The sequence below is a fragment of the Diceros bicornis genome, chromosome 3 (assembly GCF_020826845.1).
Source record: "Diceros bicornis minor isolate mBicDic1 chromosome 3, mDicBic1.mat.cur, whole genome shotgun sequence".
In the NCBI taxonomy this organism is placed as follows: domain Eukaryota; kingdom Metazoa; phylum Chordata; class Mammalia; order Perissodactyla; family Rhinocerotidae; genus Diceros; species Diceros bicornis.
In genome coordinates, this window is record NC_080742.1 from 33177846 (window position 1) to 33199136 (window position 21291).

At 40.4% G+C, this 21291-nt stretch overlaps 1 protein-coding gene across 2 annotated transcripts in view; it reads right to left on the bottom strand.

Moving 5' to 3' along the window:
- Positions 1–3187: 3187 nt before the first annotated feature.
- The window catches only part of SLC25A13 (solute carrier family 25 member 13), a 192063-nt gene continuing 173959 nt past the window's right edge, over positions 3188–21291 (bottom strand). For both annotated transcript variants that reach the window (XM_058525909.1, XM_058525900.1), the window contains exons 15-18: positions 14888–15026; positions 4814–4972; positions 4629–4719; positions 3188–4346 (exon numbers count right to left, since the gene is read on the bottom strand). In XM_058525909.1, coding sequence (XP_058381892.1) covers positions 4160–4346; positions 4629–4719; positions 4814–4972; positions 14888–15026 — 576 coding nt within the window. In that variant the 3' untranslated portion in view covers positions 3188–4159. The remainder of the gene's footprint in view (positions 4347–4628; positions 4720–4813; positions 4973–14887; positions 15027–21291) is intronic.

A 21291-nucleotide genomic window follows, 5' to 3' on the forward strand; every position in this document is an offset into this window, starting at 1 on the left:
TGTTCCATTTGGACTCTTTTTGGAGTCAATTAATGCATTAGTTAAAAACAAACCCTTCTGAAAGAGAGTTCCCGTTGTCCGCAGCAGCTGCTAAAGGAAAGCTTGCCACTGTGCCCTTAAGGACACATAAATGTCAGGCAGGGAGAGGAACCGAATGAATGTAAATAATTAATATTCATTGATAAGAAAAACTATTTTAATGATATATCTTAACCATAATGTAACACTAATCTCAAAGGATATGAGTTTTTAAAGCTTTATTTTTTAACTATGACCAGGAAATTTAAGTATTATATCATTTATATGATAGTTCCTGACTCAAAGTAACCAACTAATTAAAACCAATTTTAAATAGCTGTACTTGCTTTAATAGAAGATGTATTTATGACTTCTGAATTAAGTCAACAATACATAAGACTGCAATTGTTTTCAGTTATGATTTTAACTCCAGCAGCAGAAAGGCCTGTACAGTAGGAAACTAACTGATTGCTCATTGGAAAAAAAATATTTCTCAAAAATCCATCCATCCATCGATCTTTCAAAATAATAACCAAAATCCCCTTAAGTTCCAGGCACTGTGGATCTAGAATCAGAGACCCTGTTCCTACCCTCATAGAGCCCAATTTGGGCTTTCACACTGAAGATTGCTACTGTTTTAGAAGATAGAGGTGGCAATGCTTTTAGCTGCCTCAGACTTTAAAATGAAGCAGTGAGCCCCCTGTGATCTTTATATCATCAAAAGCCGACTTCTTTGGGAAGGTTTGGGTTATTCCCAAAAGATAAAACAAAGGGCACACCCCTTTTGCAGGCAGTACCATGTGTGGAAAGAACATTTCACTTCTCTTACCAGGGAACGTGTCTTTTAAAAATCTTTGGAAAAATCCACATCCTGAAATCATTTGATTATTCTGGATTTAAAATGGGATTTTGCTCAGTGGCAAGAATACAAATTCGTCCCCACAAGTATGGCTTCTGCGGTAAAAGGCACATGATGACTTTGAGCGCGAGTTTATCTAGACGGTTGATAAACAGGGCCACAAGACAGGATTCATCAAATTCCATTCTTGGAGATTTCCCTCCCTCTACCTGAAGAATTCCAGCATGACTTGCTGAATACCTAGCTGGAGGAGGTTACCAACGGTTTCAAGCACAATTTGTGCCTGTTTTTATTCCCTGCTCACTAAGTTATGTGCTGTTAAATATTTCCATAAGACTGTCAAAATGTAAGCATCCTGAGGTTTACATAGGCCACACCATTAAATCACATATATGCACAAAATTTTAAACACTGTTTTCCAGCAATGGTAAATATTTTAGCTAAGTAAAAACTGAAGCTTGAAATGCAAGAAGCATTTAAATGATTCCTTTCTGTGCCAGAATTCGTCTTTTCCCCTGTGCAACTCGGGCTGCTGGGATTAAGGCGACCCCAGGGAGCTCAGCGAATGGTTGTGGGTTATGAGGTGTAGCACGAGCTTGGCGACAGCGTGCCACCCAGCCTCAAGAAACCCAGCCACGACTGGAACCCAAGAATCAGTGTGTTCACTTTGTGGTCAGCTTCACATTTTTTCCCCTCCTTGAAAAAAAAGCTGCTACAAGTCAGGCCTCTCCCCCACCCCCAAGCAATCACGAGGTGGACCAAGGGCAGAGCTGAGAGACTGCAGGGCTGGCCCAGCAGGGGGAGGCTGGCCCCCTTGGGTGGGCAGGCAAGCATGTGGGAGTTACAGGTCTTTCAGTTCCTCAGCGTTAAGGAGGGAAACGACCGGGGCTGCAGGAGTAGCAGCCACAGCACTGGCGACCTATTGTGCTGTCACTTCAGGAAGAAGGAAAACCCAGAACAAATTTGACGTGGTTTTCACCACACGGTGATTGCAGTCCTATTCAAGGATGTCACAGTCACGCCACCCACTGAGCAGACCTCAGATGGAAATCAGGCCTCCTTCAAAGTGTCTCAAGTCACTGCCTATCCCCTAACAGACTAAGCCAAGGATTTTAAAGAAATGCAGCCCTGCGGCCCTATCTCCTTTGGCTTTCTGGTACCTCTGGTTTCTCATTTACTAAAGAAACTTGCCCTCAGCTACAGGTAAGTCTAAGTGAAGCCAAGATGCTCTCCCACCAAAAATAAAACTGCTCTTAAAGAAGCAGGCCAGGCAATGCACCATTTCTGAGATTTGGGTCACTGTCTATACCACGAAAATTTGATCTACAAAATTTCAAGCAAGTGCAGAGAAGGAATGCAGAGATTTACACTCAGGGACTTTTCTCCACATTCAAAAGATCCAAGCTTGAGTGCTTTGTTATTATAACACCATCCAAATTTCTAAGATCCATTTGGACTTTTGTGACTGGGCTTTGAGATTAAAATGTAAACATTTATCACCTATCACATTGAATGGGGATTGGGGGTAAGAAAGGGTAGAAGGAGGGGTTTTCTCTTTGGTTTTGCCAAACCAAAACCATGGAGGGAGCCACGTATGTATGTATGTGTCCTATTTTGTGGGAGGATAGTAAAGCTTTAGTTCACTAAAAAAAAAAAAATTTCAGACTTGTGGATGGCATTCACTCTAATTTTGAACAGTAACTTTGAATGTCAACCTGTTGACCTACAGCAAGACAGAGACTGAGAAATGGCTGTCTCTTATGGAGGGGAATGTTCAAACTGACTACCAATAAATTAATCAGTAGCCTCTTTAGGAGCATGACTGTAGTCTAAGAAGAAGAGTCCGAAATTCTGTTCAAGGCTAGCTTCTTTCCCCAAATCATTATAGTGCTGGCCAAATATTACTGAATGTCCGATACAGCGCTTATATGGTTTTGATATGAGAAAGAGTCAGAGTAGATTAGAAAATACAATTGCCATTATTTCATACTAGTTTTCATGCCCAATTTCCAGTGAAACTTTATATAATTTTAATTCTCATGAAAAGAAACTGCTGAAAGCATTGGGGATGACTGGAACAAAAGTGTCCATTTGCTATAGGTTCCTATGGGTTCCAGGGTTAAATTTCTCTTACTCTGAAAATGGCACACTGGCATAGTGAAAATGAGGGTACAGACATCCTTGAAAGACGAGGAGGATGTAGCCATGCCAATATGAATAATATCCCCTTCAAAACAAAACATATAAAGTCCAACAATGACAATTATTGTAGTCATTCACCAGGTGACATACAAAGAGCAAACAATTCAATAGCTTTAAAAATAGTTTATTTCCTTCCTCACACATGTGAGCTTCTGACCATTATGCAAGGTACCACAAATTAAATAAAAACTTATATTAGAATACATTTGTCTTACATGATTCAAGATAAAGTGGATTTTAAAAGCAAACGGGTGCCAATGAAGGGAGTGGGGAGGGGATTAGGGCAGGGACCAGGAAGGGGGGGCATGTGTTTTCTACAGTGTTGACGGAAAGAGGCCCGAATCAGCACATGTGCATCCGATGAGCAGTTAGCCCAGATTAGCACACCCAGGAGAGGTGCTGAGTCTCACAGCTCCTCTGTCTATGTAATAAAATCCCAAAAGTACTTCCCTAAAGTACAAAGACTTCTCCCCAGTAGTCTTGGTACCAGTAACAAAATATGATTATTAAACATCTCCAACGTGGTTTTCATTACAAAAAACATGTTTCACATAAAAGCTTCATAATATAATCCAGAGACAGAATTAGTGCATATTTAAAATCTGAAGCCAGGCTGGCTATTTCTGATAATGTTTTCATTTCTTCCAGTGTTTTTAATTTTTATAAATATGCACCCAGTTTCCTAGCAGTTTAAACATGCACAAAGCACTTTGCTCTGAGCACCATGATAGCCGTTCCGTAGCCTCTTTGAGACTAAAATCTTAATCCAAGGAGAATAGCTCTAATTTTTATTCAGACTTGCTCCTTCCCCCAAATCATGTTAGTGTTGACCAATCCCAGCAAATGTCAGATACAAACAAAGGTTTGTGAGCAGAGGCCCAAAGAATAATTATGAATAATTTTACAATGATTTGGTTAAGATAACACACAGAAAAGGAATGCTTTCACCTTATAAAAAGCCTTGACTTGAATTTAAACAGGAGATGGAAGTGAAAGGAATGAAACGTTGCTTCAGTTCGAGATGAGGTGTGCTTTACCGCAGTAACAACAAAGCTACACAGTATCCCAGGGGTGGTCTGCCTACGGGCCTCCACTGACAACTTCTGAGGTAGGTGCTGATGGCTTAAAGAGAGGTAGGTAAAGTCCAAATTTGTTTTCAATCCCCGCAAATGTGGCGACTGCCAGTTTGTAGCCCCCAACGTGATCAGGATTGGGAGCAGGCAGTGTGATCCTCGACTTAGGAACTGGCTCTGATCCCACGGGTTTCCTAAAAGAAGGGAAAGTAGAGTGAGAGTCTGAGTTTTGTTTTATTATTTTTTTAACTTAGTAAAAACAACATTCAAGAACTGTTAAAATCTGCATCATAAAGGAGTTGTCGCATTCCAGTCAGCTGTATATTTCCCTTTGAAATACGCTGGATAACATGATTTCAATCTTTTCCTCCATCTTTTCCAGTTCATCATAGGCACCAGACTGATGTACCTTCCTCAGTGACAACTGAGTATTAGAAGCAGCTGAAATTTCACTGCAGCTTTAGCATGATACTTACACTCCTCCAAAATCGATGTAGAACCATCGCTGTAGCAATTCATACGTCAGTAAAGTTACACCAAACTGGGGTGAGGATCGAAACACACGAGCTTTGAAAAAAGGGGAGAAATATGAGATAAAATTAAATTAAAAAAAAATTTACCTGACACCAAAGGTTTAGTGAAGAACAAATTATTTCCATACCACCAGCTCCTTTCCACAAAGCTTTTGGGCCTTCTTCCCGCAGAATCTTCCTAAAGCAGTCTATCACTCCGCTGTAAGTGGTTTGGCCGGCCCTAGCGGCCACCTGTAATCGTGTCTTGATAACATCAGCAGGGGTCACTAAGGATGCTGCAGGCATACCTGCAGGAAAGACAACACCATCGCGGTCCGGTCACATTCTCGCTATATAAAAATAACTGTGCTGTGAACTGCTGGCCGTGGAAGGAAAGTTAAGCATCCCATGGAATCAAATGCCTCTTTCACTGTCAGCTCTGGGGAGTGCCGCTGTGACCATCACGTCTGCAGTGATGGAGGCTCCAACACCTACAGACACTCCTCAGCTCCCCTTCCCCAAATCACAACCTCCATTTGTTATGCTTATACAGTCTTCTTAAATAGTCTTAAGGAATTTTTTTTTTATCAATAACACTACTCCAAGTGGCTGAGAACAAATGGAGAAAGTTTGTGAGGGTGTGTGCTTTCCTGTTGAAATCAGAAACTCACAAAGTTATTAGGTCCGATTTTTCAGAGGTGAAGCTTGTTACGCGTTTCCTCTTCATGCTTTTCCGAGGCTGCTGGCAGTCACAGGAGGTGCCTTCTCACACACATTCAACCACCCCCACCCTCCAAACCCTCACCTCTCCAGTTACACCAGAAGAAGACTTTACTGATAGCTAAACAAACACCGTGTGTGTATATGTGTGGGGGTGACAGAGGGGGAGACTCTCACAGATAATACTTCAGGATTCCTTTTTCCTAAGACTGACATGTCCAGAAAAAATATTTGACAGAAAGCTTAAAATTTATACTGGCCGATAATCAATGAAAAAGGAACAACAACAACAACAAAAACCCTCCCAAAATTACCAATGGGAAATTTTTCTACAGTCATTTTATCCAAAATGGGGCAGGCCATGTTTAGATTTTTTAAAAGCGAGACTGTGCTCAGAAGACACTGTCTCTTATGGTTTTATTACTTTTCCATTATGAACCTATTCCAAACCAAATTGGTCAAATGCAGATGCATAAATCTCTTTTGCTTTTTTTAAGGCTTAATAATTCTGTAAGAATTTCTGTCCAAACCAGCGTGGTCTGGCTCCCAACTCCATCTCATCCTTCTAACAGACAGCTTTAAAGTTACAGTGTGTGCGTGTGGGTCTGGGGAAACCCACATAGGACACGTTTGCATTTATATTACTAAGCTGTATCTCTTCCATTTTTACTGAGCTCAAACATTCATCTTAAGGAACAGTTTTCATAAAATGCATCACATTTTTGCATGTGAAAAAGCTCATTTTATAGCCAATGTTTCACTGGATAAGTCATACTGAATTTCCTATTAGCTTTTGGAATTATTTTAACTTTGAGCCAGGAATTTATCCTCCAACATAATGGAAGGAAACATGAAAAATGCCTAGAAACCCACTGTGTTGACACCACCGATTTTGTTTTACTTCCTGGTTTAGAAAGAGTTTAGCAAGGCTGTCAGCTTTAGACATGCAATCAAATCCTCCTTACAACGGTGGGCAGGCGTGTCCGAGTGTGACTGTGAAAGACATACAAGCAATAAAATGGCTAAAAAGTTTCCTTCAGTTAGGGTAGTTTTCATAAATAGTTCCGTGCTATAAAAAAAAGAGAGAAGTATGGGGGCAGGGAGGAAAGACACTGATTAGTGGAATAAAAATGCCAAAAGAAACGCGTAAGATGTTTAGTAAGTTGTCTGGCAAAACTGTGGTGTGTGTTTGTGTGTGTGGGGAGGCGGTGCTGGAAATGCGGCAGCATGCACATGACTCTGCTCTCTCTATCCCCAGTTCCCCTCTCTCCTGGGACGACAGCTGCTAGGGCCTCAGAGGAGCTGTGGATATCCCTGTGGACAGGGGATTTCTAGTGTGGAGATTTGCTAAGCTAACCTGGAGAACAGCATCAGGCTGCTCCAAAGCAAGCCCGGGAAAGCAGCATCTACCAGAAAGAGCATGGTCACCAGAGATCTGTCGATTTTTGAGGCCAGGCTTGGCAAAGACTTCAAGAGAATTTTCCTGGTCTCTGCTGGTTTCCAAAAGGCTAAGACAATGCTGATCAAGAGGTCAAGTTTCCTCTATTCCCAAATATGAGGGAGCAAGAGGAGGCTAGGAGACAGCAAGGCTTCTTCTAGGTTCCTCAACAGGCAGGGGACTGGCAGCCTACCCGAAGCTTCAGTGATGAGCGAAATGAGGAGACCTTGGGCCCACCCACTACCTGCAGGACAGGAACAACTTGGGGTGCTCTCCAGCCAATAAAAAAAACTATAACTCTTTAAGGGTGCCCAACAACTAGAGAGTAGAAGTTCATTTACAACAAAAAGCAGCATGACTGGCAAAGTGCAACTGTGGAGCAAGTCATCCTTACTTTTCATAAGCATCCCATTAGTATTTGTAGAGAATGGCTTCTCTGTTTACAGGATAGAAAGTTATCTATCTACTCTGGATCAAGGTTAAGAGTTTTCCAAATTCCCTTTGCATCCTTATCTATATTATTTAGTTGATGTATCAGCTTCTAAAAGAAGTGTAAAGATTCTCATGTGGAATGAGAGAATATCACATTCTTGTCATACTTTTAAATTGAGGTTTTATAAGACAAGATTCCGTTGATAATACAGAGAGGTTGATGACAATGTATCTTCTTAGGGAATTTTATCTTTTATAAGTGTGAAATATGCCTCCATGCTTCTGAATGCTATTTTTAAATTCTGAATTCCATTTAGTTTGACATTAATATTGCTACACTTGCTTACTGCTAGTATTTTCCTGGTACATATTTTTCAATCCTTTCTCTTTCCATCTTTTTATGTCACTGTTTTCTCAAACTTCAGGTGACTAGATATTCTTTTGCAACTCGGCTAAAAGTGTTTGTTTTTACTAGCGGCATTGAATCCACTCATTTGTGGCTGTTAGACTTATTTCTGCTATCCTATAATATGGTTTATTATCTTCTCTGCTTCTAGTTGTTTCCCTTTTGATCCCTTTCCTAATTAAATTTATTGAAATATTATATGCCTTTATTACATAAGTGTAATATTGACAATGTGTACAATTAATTAGCATTTACATCCTTCATGTATACCCAAGTTAGCAGTCATTTAGACTGAATCTCAGGTTTAACTTTTATTTGCTGTTTCATATATCCCACATTTCCCTTTCTTAAATTCACTTTTCATTTGGCCTCAGAGAGGTCTCAGAGGGGGAACCTTTGAGTTCCGGCATAGGAGAAACTAACTTGAGTTCTGCCCTCCCTCCTGAATGCCAGTGTGCCGGGAACATAATTGAGGTTCAAGACGTCCTCTGGCATTTTGAAGGTATCCAGTATTGCAGGCGAGAAGGAATCTTCTATCACTGATTTGTTTTCTGTCCTTTCCTTATTACTTCTCCCTAGGGAACTCCTATTAAATACATATTAGACCTCCTGGATTAATCCTGCATGTCTCTTACATTTTCTCTTATTTTTCATCTTTGTACTTTTGCTCCATATTCTAGAGTTTTGTTTTTTTTTCCATGACTTTATTTTCCAGATGTCTAATTTGGTCTTGAATCATATCCATTCTATCATTCAGACCATCTACGGATTTTTAATTTTGGCAATCCTTTTACTAATTTTCAAGAAAGCTTCCTTACTGATTGTTCCTTTCAAATTCTCTCTGAGGACCCTAAAAATAGTTCTTAAAAATTCTCCTCTGTTTCCTGAATTGCCTGTTTTCTCTGTAATTCTTCTGTTTACTTACCTTATTGCTTCTTCTTGTCTGAGGACCTCTGGCTGTCTATTGATATTCAAGTTCAAAGGACAGGCTGATTACTATTGTGGACGGCTTCCACCACACCCTAGGCCAGGTTCACCCACAGGCCTCTCTCCTGAGTGGGAAGGCTGTCTGTGGGCTTTGTGAAATGGGGTAGGCCTGTTAACTGGATGCAGGGACTAAGCTGGCTATCAGGGTGGGGATCCTCCAATTGCTGAAATGTGGAACACCACTCTGGGAGTAAAAGCAATTATTTCATACCTCTCTTGGTAAGAGCTGCCATTAGTTTATTTTTTTCCTACATCTGTGGTAAAGGTCTGGAATTACCTTAAGCCTTGCCCTGCTTTGTTTCAGTTCCTTTTAATTGCCCTCTCCAGGCAAGTAGTCCCTTTCTTGAGAATACAGCTCTGGGCTTTAAGCCTGGATTCAAGTATTGCCTGAAGCTCCATGTACTGTAAAAAGGAGAGGACCAAGACGGCCCTTCCTGAAGTAAACGCAGGTAAGTTCTTTAACTCGTATTTACCCTGATTTACCCTGAAACCTCCACCCCCACCCTCCAGGCATTCTATTGTTCACTGAGAGGTTAAAATTCTCTGGTTCGGCTCTTACATTAATAAAAGTGGGTTTTTCCTGCCAGTGTTTTGGGCTGTGGCAGCTCTCAGTTCAGTTTCAGAGTCAATACATTTCTGTTTCCTGTCTTCTGAGGGCTGGGGCTGATATTTTCTAGTGCCAATACGGTGTTTTTAAAAGTGTATTTTCTGGTATTCCGGAGGAGAGGAGAGATGGATGAATACGTTCAGGCCATTACCTTGATCCAACCTCTCTTTTACTTTTTTTTTTTAAGGATCTAAGAATTGCTTGTAACTTATCTTAAGCTTTCTGTCCACATAATTAGCAAATTTGTGCCTATGGTACTTTTCTCCTAATTCTTCCAATATGTTTGCGAAAACCTCATGATCAGTCACACACATATAACACTTTCATATTTGTGTTTTGAACAGCTTTTCAAGATAGTCTTGAATTACAACTCAGTCTAAGCTATTTAACTCAAAGACAAAACGGTCTCTACAGCCTGACTTGTTCCTCTAGCTCATCACTCTGACAACTAAGATCATCTGGCATGATAGAGCGACTACTCTATGAAATTTGAGGAGTATTAGATAGCTTTTATTTGATATTATCCTCATACCACATTGAAATGCCCTTCATTAGTCAAAACGTAACATGTTCACCAGAGGGAATGAAAATTTTGTTTCTTAATTTCAGGCTCCTTACTTCAGCCCTCACCTTCTGACTTACCCTTTGGCTAATGAACATAAATTCAAATATCGGTTAGTCTTACTCTATCCTGTGAATTAATGGAGTGGTGTACTCAGTATGTAAAGATATTCCCAGTTTATAACTAGATACATAAACCTAAAAAAAAAATCAATATTCTCTAGGTTTTGAGATACCAACAACCACCTGTTAAAAAGTTGCATATTACTAAAACAATCTAACTTCAAATCAAATTTTTGGAAAAAGATAGTACTTACTGAATAATTGAAATTACTATCAAACATAGAAAGCCAAATCATTTAATTGTAGGTCCACCTTATTTACAATAAAATTGTTCAAGAAAAAATATATGTATTCTGTGTAAGAGATCAATTTAAACATAAAAATTCTATTTTATATAAAAATGTATATTTTATATTAGATATAAAAATACATATAAAATAGTCATGAGACACTGCTGTCTTATAATAGATAAGTTAGTGGTCAGTTATTATTCATCATAGCTTATTCTGAGATAAGCTTTTCTCCTTTCTCTTAATGACAACAAAGATCACTTTGGCCCTGGACATACTTCCTGGGATTCTGCACATACTCCATCAGTGTGTGTCCTCTCCCTAGGAAATGCCTTTTCTCTCACTGGTACCCACAGAGGGAATGTGGGGGCCTGATCCATCTTCCACCCAACAGCCCATGTAGTAGGTGCATTTTTGTGCTCGCTGCCCTTCTTGACGGTGTCGCACTGGGCACGCTTCTGAGCAAAAGTCTTCTTGCCCTTCTCCACAATGAATTCAGCTCTCTGGCCAAGCATGCCAGCAAGGTTCTACAGTCTGCTTCCTCCCATGACATCAGTTAACTGCTTATAACTGGATATAGATTTTTATGTTCATCTTATAACAAAATACATTACGAATCTTTCATATTAATTTTGATACATTTTTAGGCATTTTAATTTGGATTTTCAAGTAAATAATCATTTGCAAATAATGATAGCTTCATTTCTTCTTTTCTAATATTTATGCCTCTTACTTCTTTTTATCTTCACTGCATTGACTGGAACCTCCAAAATAAGGATAAAAAACACGGATGACAGAGACATCCATGTCTTATCCCTAACTTTAATGAGAATGGTAGTTACAACATTTGCCAGTGGCTTCTAATATCTGTTTTTAAATTAAGAAAGTAGCTTAGTGGGGCCGGCCCGGTGGTGCAGCGGTTAAGTGCGTGTGCTCCACTTCAGTGGCCTGAAGGTTCGCAGGTTTGGATCCCAGCGTGCACTGACGCACCGCTTGTCAAGCCATGCTGTGGTGGTGTCCCATATAAACTAGAGGAAGTTGGGCATGGAAGTTAGCCCAGGGCCAATCCTCCTCAGCAAAAAAAGAGGAGGATTGGCATCAGATGTTAGCTCAGGGCTGATCTTCCTCACCAAAAAAAAGAAAGAAACTAGCTTAGTGCTCATTACATAGTTTATATAGATTTGCAGAATATATAAGTCCATCAAGCTTTGTAGTTGATCTGTTCTTTGAAGAAGAAAGGAATATGACAAATTGTGTCTTATATTTTTCCACCCTACAGGGAAGAGTAAGATGGACAATAAAATGAAAATGAAAGTAAATGTTCTATAGCAAGTGTGGCAGCTAGCTCTCAAAATGGCCCTCAATAATCTTCATCTCCTGGTATTCACAGCTCTGCCTCTGTATCGTCTGCTGGCACATTACATAGGGCTGATCAGTGTAACCAATAGGATAGTGTGAAAATGTAGGAGTGTGACTTCCAAGGCTAGGTCATAAAAGACATCGTGGCCTCTGCTTTGCTTTCTTTCTCTCACTCTCTCTTTCTCCCTCCCTCCCTCTCCCTTTTCCTCTCTCCTCTGCCTCCCACTCCCTCTGCCTCCCCCCCCAACCTTTCTCTCTCTCTCTCTGATCTTGCTGGGGGGGCATGAAGCCAGCTACCATGTCACGAGGACATTCAAGGTGACCATATGGCAAGGAATTGAGGCCTCCCACCAATGGCCATGTGATTGAGCCATCTTGTAAGTGAACCCTCCAACTCTGCTCAAGGCTTCTAGAGCCCTGGCTGCCATGTGACTGCAACCTCACGACGGACCCAAAGGCACCCAGATAAGCTGTACCCAACCCACAGAAACTGTGAGATAATAAATGTTTGCTGCTTTAGGCTGGTTAAATTTTGGGGTAATTTGTTATGCAGCAATAGGTAACTAATACAGAAGGTATCCAGAAACCAACTGTGAAAGACAAGGATGGCTATAGGGCTAAAATAACAGCAGCATGGGGATATAAAGTAGCTCAAAGTTTCAAGAATAATGTGGCAACGCCTCAAAAACAACCATACTTATTACCAGCAAACTCATGTTAGCGTATCTTTTTCTCCAAAGAAAATGATCAAAAAAGGCGGAAAAGCCTTTAAGCACAAAGATTTTTTTTTTTTACAATACCATATATTTAAATTGTTTTGAAAAAAAATTTAAGTTATCTCAGATTGAGAATTAGATAAATATGCAGCAATTAAAAACTATATTTACAAAGTTTTAAATGACATGATAAAATTAATATTATTGTCAAACATTTAAAAATACTTATTGTGTGCCATGCACTTTCTTGGATCTTTATGCCTATTAATTCACTTAATCCTCATATTAATCTTATGAGACTAAGATTTGTTTTAACCCCATATATAGATGGAGAAACAAGCAGAGAGGGATTGAATAATTTGTGCAGGTCACACAGTTTTAAGTCTGCAAACTGCAATTTGAACCTGGGTAGTCTGACCTCATAGCACATGCCATTAACTATTTGCTGTGATGGCTACAGATGCTTCAGATATGATATTAAGTGAAAACCACATATACGTGTGATCACAACTATGTTAAAAACCATTCAAGGGGGGAATATTAGCAAAAATGTTAAATAGTTATTATCTTAGAGTCATGGAGTAATGGATAATATTGTCTTATTTACCCTTTCTAGTACTTTCCAAATATTTTACAATGAGCAATATTATTTTCATAATCATAAAAAAAATAAAAGAAAATAAACCTTAAAAGAGAAAAAATCCACTAGTAATTTCTACAGCTCTGGTAGTACACATTACCTAGGAAACTCCTACCCAGAGACAAAATCGCATCTGGGTCGCTGTTAAGTTAAAGGCAATAATTTTGTCTTGTGAAGAGAACAAAGCTTGGAGAGAGTCCTAGATTTTAACCTGAGCTCTAATACTTATCTTCTGATTTCACAATTGATTTTTGGAGCGCTTTACAGATTCTTCTGGATTCAATATGACATTGGCTAACATTTATTGAGTATTTACCGTGTCCTAGGCACTATGCTGAGTCCTTCACACAGGCGCTCTCACTTGGGTCTCACAACCACACTCTAGTGGGTACAATTATCATCTCCATTTATAGCCAAGGAAACCAAGGCTCAGGGGAGGTTAAGTCACCTGCCTGACATCACACACTACTAAGTGGTGTGTTAGTTCTCCCCATGACGTGCTACGTTATTTCAAATAAGTGATGTGAAATGAATTATACCATAAAACCTTTTGGATAAAAAATATTATCATTTATACACATGTAAACGATATATAAAGGACACAGTGAGTCAATGGCCAAGTTGGGATTAAAACTGGAAATTCTAGAGCCAGATCTGCTGGCCTAGTGGTCAAGTTTGGCGCTCACCGCTTTGGCGGCCCAGGTTTGCTTCCTAGTCGCAGAACCACACCACCCGTCTGTCAGTTGCCATGCTGTGGTGGCAGCTCATGTAGAAGAACTAGAATGACTTACAACTAGAATATACAACCAGGCACTGGGGCTTGGGGCGGCGGGGGGGGCGGTGAGGAAGATTGGCAACAGATGTTAGCTTAGGCTGAATCTTTCCCTGCAAAAAGAAAAAAAAAAAAAATCCTGGGACTTCTATATTCTAGTTTTGAAGTCATGATTTCTTGATATAGGTAGAGTGGTCTCATTGCTAATCATAGTATTAGGGTTTCTGAGCAGCCAGGATAGGACAATCCTGCCTCATACACCAATATTACTGCCTTTGAAGAAAAGGGATTAACTGCAAGTTAAAGAGGAGCTACATGGGTTCCTGCCTGCAGGGGCTCCCCAGGCAGGACGGGCCCACCAAACAGCAAACAACTTCTCAAAGCAGAGGGTTGTGCTCAAGAGACTCAAGCCACATATCTGGTGAGAACAACACCTGTATCAAAACTGCTTGAACCCACGCAACCCATGACTGCCTTAGGGTTTGTTAACTCATTAAATGTTTGTCACCACCTGGAGAGCTAACCCAACTTGTTCCAGCCTTTAGGGTCTCTGGACAAGGGAGAAGCATCAAAGAATGAACTGATTCCTGCTGTGGCTATAATCAAATTTCCTCTAGGGATTTACACTGGGATGTAGAAACCAACCACCATAACTATTTTTTTCTATTGATATATTCACTGTAGCACTGAAAAAAATAAGACAGTCATTATTCTCTGGGATTCAATTAACACACACACCGTGTTTCTATAATCTTACACAGGTAGGAGGAATCAGGTAACTAACAGGCCTAAGTCATTTCTGGTCCTACTGCATTTCTTTTCTCTAAATGATAATAACTATTGCTTAAATTCTGGACAAGCTTTTATACACTATTTTGCTTAGACACCTTTAAGGCACAAGTATTAAAATTTTTAAAAACTTCCAACCGAACAGTTATCACTCTTATGCTATAAAGTGAAGCTATGAAATGATACGGAACTTGAATTAGAATCCGCCACCACCAGAAAATGCACCAATTTTTAATAAGCCTTTTTGGGAGTTAAGACATTAAGCTTCTCTAACAGTCTGATCTGCCAGAAGTAAGATTAATTTCTTTCCCTCCTTTTCAGTAGCTCTTTCAAAGCAGTCTATAGCCATCTCATATGTACACTGTCAAGAACTATAAGCAAAAATTCCAGTGCAGTGGCATGGGAGGGTGGGATGGTAACAGAGCCCTGTGAGGGATACTCACCAGCGATGGCGCCAGCTAAGAGCAGGCTTCCAGGGCTAATCTGCCCATCTTCATTCGCCAAGGAAGCCTTCACATGAGCGTAGCACGGGAAGTAGATGGCTGAGAAAGGAATGTCTCGCAGAAAGCAGGCTTTGGCACCCTGTGCGGTTGAAAAGGAAGAAAAACCACATGAAACACATATCCCATTGAGAAGATCAAGCTTCTCTGGAACTTACCTCAGAACAAAATATTCCTGGAGAAGACCAAATTTGTACTCGTAAGTTGAAAGGGGAACAGAAAAAAAAAAATAACCCAAATTCTGCAAGGAATAAATCTGAATTTTGTTTTTATAAATAAAACAAATTTTATTGTGTGGCATGAGGAAGAGAGGGGAGTTCTCGTTTATGTTAATGGTTAAGATTTCACTTGAAACATTTTTGGAACACGGCCTGCGACATCCTTTTAAATCCCTGCTGATGGCAGGTCATTGGCATTACAAGGAGGATCTGTTCTCAGAAGATAGGCGGCAGCAACAAGATGCCTCTGTTTACACACTAGGAAGTAGACAAATTACAGAGGTGGTGGGGGAGGGGTTTGTTTCTCGTATTGTTTGAGACTCTGATCAAAGTGCTGGACTCTTTCCCAGAAAAAACTACACATACGTAAAAAATTATATACCTTTTCAAGGGGTTCATGGATCCCCTAATTTATTCACATACTTACCCATACCCCCCCCAGGGTTTATGAAACTGATAAATGCCTGTTCTAAAGCCTTGAAATATTTACAATAATTCCTACACATTTCAGAGCTGTGTGTAGAACAATTAGCCACTAAAGCAAAGTCTTCGCCAAATAATTTCTCATGCCAAAATAAAGCCATGGGGAGGCCTTGAGAATTGATGCGTTCCAGAAATATGATATAATATTCTAATGAAAATCACAAGACATATATTGTGTTTTAGGTAGGCTAAATGGGAAGGAAGTCACCTCTTTTCAACACTTAATGATTTAATACCATTTCTTTCACAGATTTTTTAATACTTAAAATTTTCTACCAAATTTAGAGATTCTTCAAAGAAAATAATCAATCCATCCAGAGTCAACAGATTTAGCCAAGCCCAGTGACATTTACTGAGGTCTAGTGATGTTGAATCTTGGGCATTTTCGCCTGATGCTAGGCTCCAATCTGTCAAAGCTCCTTAACACTACACATCTGTTACAGCAGCCTTTGTGTTTCTGACAGCTGCATCATACTCTCGACTCAACCTGAGCTTGTGGGTAATAAATCCCTTAGTCTTTTTCATATGAACTGCTATTAACCTAGGTCTACTGTAACTTAATTAGTTTCTTTAAACGAATAATAGAAGCAGGACTTTATGTTTAATCCTATTAAACTTTATACTAGTTTGGCCCATCGTTCCAACCAGAACAAATGCTTGGAATCCGGATTCTGTCATGTTGGCTATTCCTCAGTCAACTCACCTATGAATGTGTTAAGATGTCTCTGTGCACTTTGAATACAGATATGCAAAAAAGGACAGATCCACATCATGTACTGCCAATCAGCCCACATTTCTGTATCTTGCCTACCCCCAAACTGTTAAATGTCTAACTGAAAGGAAGAACCACAAAATCCACCACACCCAAATTCCTCATTTTATACATATACAAACTGATGCCCAGGACTCTTAATCTATCAATTGCACGTTTATTAAGGGCCATGCTGTTGGCTTGCTCAGGGGACATCCTTGGAGGCAGTGCCAGAGACTGGTCCAAAACTCAGGACTCTCAAGTTCTTTCCACCTTCCCCAGCTTTTTCAAGGGGAAAAAAGTACAGTATAATGCCAGTATCCATGTGTAGCGTCCAATCTTTTCCTTATGATCAGTTTTTTAAAAAGCTATGATCCAGGTAATTACTGTGGAAGGGTAACAGTATCGCCTATTTGTTTCTCTATTTTCACTTCCGTTTCCTTATTTTGCCTCCAAACTTTCCTGTAAGTTCTACTAGCTATTTGCCCACATGCAGACTCTGTCCAGGAGATATTCAAACTAGATACCAAATAACCAATTCAAATTAAGATCAGTTAAATCTTCTTCATGTCTGGCTCCCCCAATATAGTAAGAAACATTGCCATATTACTGACTTTCTAAACAAATCAGTCAAGTGTTTTCTAAATTAAATCAGACATTACCCCAATTAGTTTGGGGTAATTTTTAGGCTGATATAATTCCTCCTCCCACAAATCTTGTTTTTTACTAAATCTATTAGTTTTTACTTTTAACTTCATCTCCTAAATCTTCACATCTTAGAACTGAACTTCAGTATATATGCTCTGCTCATTTTTTTGCTGGTAATATTTTCCCTTTAAAATTTTTTTTCCCTGATCATGAAATATTAAATGCTTATTGTAGACAGTACAGAAAAGTATTAAAAATTTAAACTGCTCTTAATTATCACCAGCCCGATAACCACTGCAACTACTGTACAGTGTATATTCTGGAGAATTTCCTTCCACAGTGATATTAACCACCATTCCACAGTGGGGACCATGCTTCTGTGGTTCTGAGTTATGCCTTTTCTTCTCAAATTCATGGTGTGTTCATTTTTTCTCTTGGGGGGCCGGGGCAGGGGGGAACAGTATAGTCTAACATCTCCTTCATTCCTCAGCCATATTGCCTAAATTTCCTTTCCATTTGTTGTTTCAAAAACTCTACTGCCATCTTTGGTCTTGGCAGTTCTGTGGATTAAACCCAGTATTCTCACCCTTCTCAAAGCTTTGTAATGACTTCACTTTCCTATTTTCCTCTCCCTGGTCAGCCTGATTCCTCTCAGGTAAAGCTACTCAATGCCCCATTCATCTGATCAATAAAAGGACACCTATCACTCTGCATCTTCTTTGATGACTGTTAAACAGGGAATGTCAACCTTTTAAATACTACCTCTTCATTCATTTAAACCCAAAATACCACCCTTTCCACTGAAGATCCTTTAACTAGAAGATAGACAGGGAATGGATTCCACACTGCTCCACGTTGTCTATACTTTCTCAATGCTGTTCTGAGTTTTCTTCATGCTCTTATATCTGCCTCTGTCAGTGTTGCCTATTTCAGAGTGTAAGCAACCAGGGGCCAGGATCTACTGTCTGATTTAATTTAGAAAACACTTAGCAAAATATTTGGCTGTAAGCTGAGGCCTAAGACATGTTCCTGGTGACACTGATTTGGCTTTGCCAATTCCCTTAAAAAAAAAAACCTCTTTTTTTAAAAAAAGAGAGAAAGACAGTGATTAGCCCTTCTTATGCTATGTGGCTTCAATATGATCAGAAGGCCATGGGAAGACATGATCTGAAATTAGAAACATCTCTGTGTTTCAACACAAGAAGAGGAAGGCCATGGAAGAAGGAGCTGGGTTTTCCCAAGAAGGAACTCTCCCTCCTTTCCTGAAATCATGACAAGAAATCACAGATCAGTGTGAGAACAAGTGCCTAGTAAGGGGTGTGAGGTGCTTTAAGAGATGTCTGAAAACAGCTCCAGATCACTAAGAAGAAAAATGGCTTGATCAAAACACAAACAAGTACAGAAGAACAAATCTAAGGAAAAGGTGGAGCTGTATTGTGAAACACTAAAGGAAACATGGTTAGGAATGTGTTGTATTTTTCCTACCAGGGGTCGGACAATGTGATCAAATAATTTATGCATACTAGAGCGAATGTTAGACTAGGTAAGAGGTTTTAGGTTTCTGATTATATGAGGAAAAGGAAGAAAAGTCAAGGAAGAAAGACAACTTGTGAAACAGCTACCATCTCTGCTCCACAGAGGCAGGACAGCCTCACTAGCAAGCTAAAACACTTAAAAACTCAAATTTCCACTGACAGACGTATGAAGAACCCCTGATACAACTCTCCCGTATTGCTGTGTAGCCGTGTGATGAGCACTGGGAGAAACCAAGCTCTGAACTTTCCTCACCTGTCAGAAATACCAAAGCTTACCTTCTTGGCTGGGGGAGGACCAGGGATTTAGGAATAAATGAGGTATTAACTGTGAACGTCCCGTGTAAAGCGTCAATTGCGGTACAAACGTAAGGGACAGTGGGGATGAGGAGGTCTGCGTCTCCCGGCGCCTGCCTCCTTGCACAGCCCAGCACCTGCAGAGGCATCTCCCTGCAGCAAACCACCCTCGGGAGTCATTACGTACCCCTCACTCTCCCACTCCAGGCATCAAACCCAATTCCCAAGGAAAGCTAACTTTGCAAAAGGTTGGAGAAAAAGGCACAGACTTATTAAATTTCTCTAGCCTCCTTTCCCCATCACTTCCTTCAGGTCTAAGGCACAAAGGCAGGTGCCAATTTGTAAGGCTGCCTCAGGCCATACCTGACCTGTTGCTCCCGCACGATGAAAAGGGAAGCAGGATGTGAAAAAGGCTTTTAAAGCTCCAACAGTGAGAATGTTTCTCTCCCAGATTCCTTGATAAATCCTTCACTTTGTGGTGAACACCCATTCCCCAGTCCTACATCAAAACATAAACCTGTTTGACTTGAATTCTACTTGCCCCACGTACAATTTTTACTAAGTGATCAGCCATTCCGAACAGGCAACTTTATAATAAAGCGAAACATTCCGTACTGCCCAAGAGCCTGCGTCAACAACACAAAAATAATTACTTTGGTTGTTAAAAAATTAATAAATTACAAAGTGTGTGCCACCTAAAATAAATCTTTAAATGTTCTTGCCTTATAATAAAATCCCCACATTTTCCTGCCTTAAGTCTTTCTCCCTGGTTCTCTAGGCAGCCCTGCCCTCAGACATTCTCTGGTTGGCCCTGCATTTCCTTTGTACACACAGTAAAATCACTTGGGGGAAATTAATAAATGCAAAATGCAATGATCTAATGTCTTACTATTCATTAAAGCACTCTTTCTCCAAAGAGGGGAAATGATTGTTTTTTTTCTTTTTTAATAAAAGGCCTACTAATAATAGACAGGAACAATAAAGGCATCTCAGGTGAGACCTATATCTAAATAAACTAGAATCAAAACTCAGGGCCGGCCCCGTGGCTTAGTGGTTAAGTGCGCACGCTCCACTACTGGCGGCCTGGGTTCAGATCTGGGCGAGCACCAATGCACCGCTTCTCCGGCCATGCTGAGGCCGCCTCCCACATACAGCAACTAGAAGGATGTGCAACTATGACATACAACTATCTACTGGGGCTTTGGGGAAAAAAAAGGAGGATGATTGGCAACAGAAGTTAGCTCAGAGCCAGTATTCCCCTGTAAAAAGAGGAGGATTAGCGTGGATGTTAGCTCAGGGCTGATCTTCCTCACACACACACACACACACACACACACACACACAAAACTCAGATCTAGTTTAATTATTGAGTCTGGCTCCATACCAATTCTGTATCATTTTAAAGTCTCTCTGTTATCCTTCTATTAAGGTCTAGGAAAGATGCTTTAAGGGTAGTCCTCATTTAACTTCAAGTTAATAGTCCACAATTGGCACAGGTCAATTAGACAGGTGTAGAGACGCTGGCCACAGGATCACCATGGCAAAGGAATGATTTATTTTGCTTCTCATGCTTTTTTTTTGATGTGGACACTGTGTTGAAAGCCCAAGGGAGCTTTAATCAATTCTTAAGTTGCTGGAATCATCCACTCAAGTTTACTCTGGTAGCTCTGTCTGGCATGAAATTGTCAAAAGATATAACACAACATGATTTATATCTCACACACACACACACACACACACACACACACGCACGCACGCACTGCTATCTCCAATGTCTGTCTTCTTCTTTTAAATCTCTTCATCTCGGGCAGTATCACACCTGCCCAATCCATCTGAGCAAAAAAACCAGTCCTGAAGGATAGCTGCTGATAAAGAAGTCAGGGCCAGGGCAGGTCTTTTCGCATGCTAATTCCTGCTTATTCTAGCTGTACCTGCAAATACAGCTCTAAACAGACTACTTCTAATACAGGGGAAGGTAATTACACTCACAAAGGCACCTCTGTGTCAGGGCCGGGCACCAGGAGCCAGCAGGTCTGGGAGACGGAGGCTTAACAGAGACTCCTGCAGTGAATGCACATTGTCTAGCATGGGGGAAAATGCCAGACCGGGGGACCCTGCAGCATTCAAGACAACAGTGGTGCACCTTGTCTGAGAAGGTTATTTAATGCTTCTGGCACCTGTAGTCAGAGCCACCCCTCTTGTCCTACCTTACAGGTTTAGAATTTATTTGGCATGTATAATTGTATATTTTGATCCTGGAGCTACAAACAATGGGCAGCATGTCATGTCTTGATCCCTTAGCATTCCTCTTGGTTTTTCCCATGCGAGTTAACCCTTGTATTCACAGCCTGGCAGCATCTCTCTGCCCAGTCGAGGGACAGTTAGGCCCATGTGCCTGGGATTTGAACAGGGTAAGTT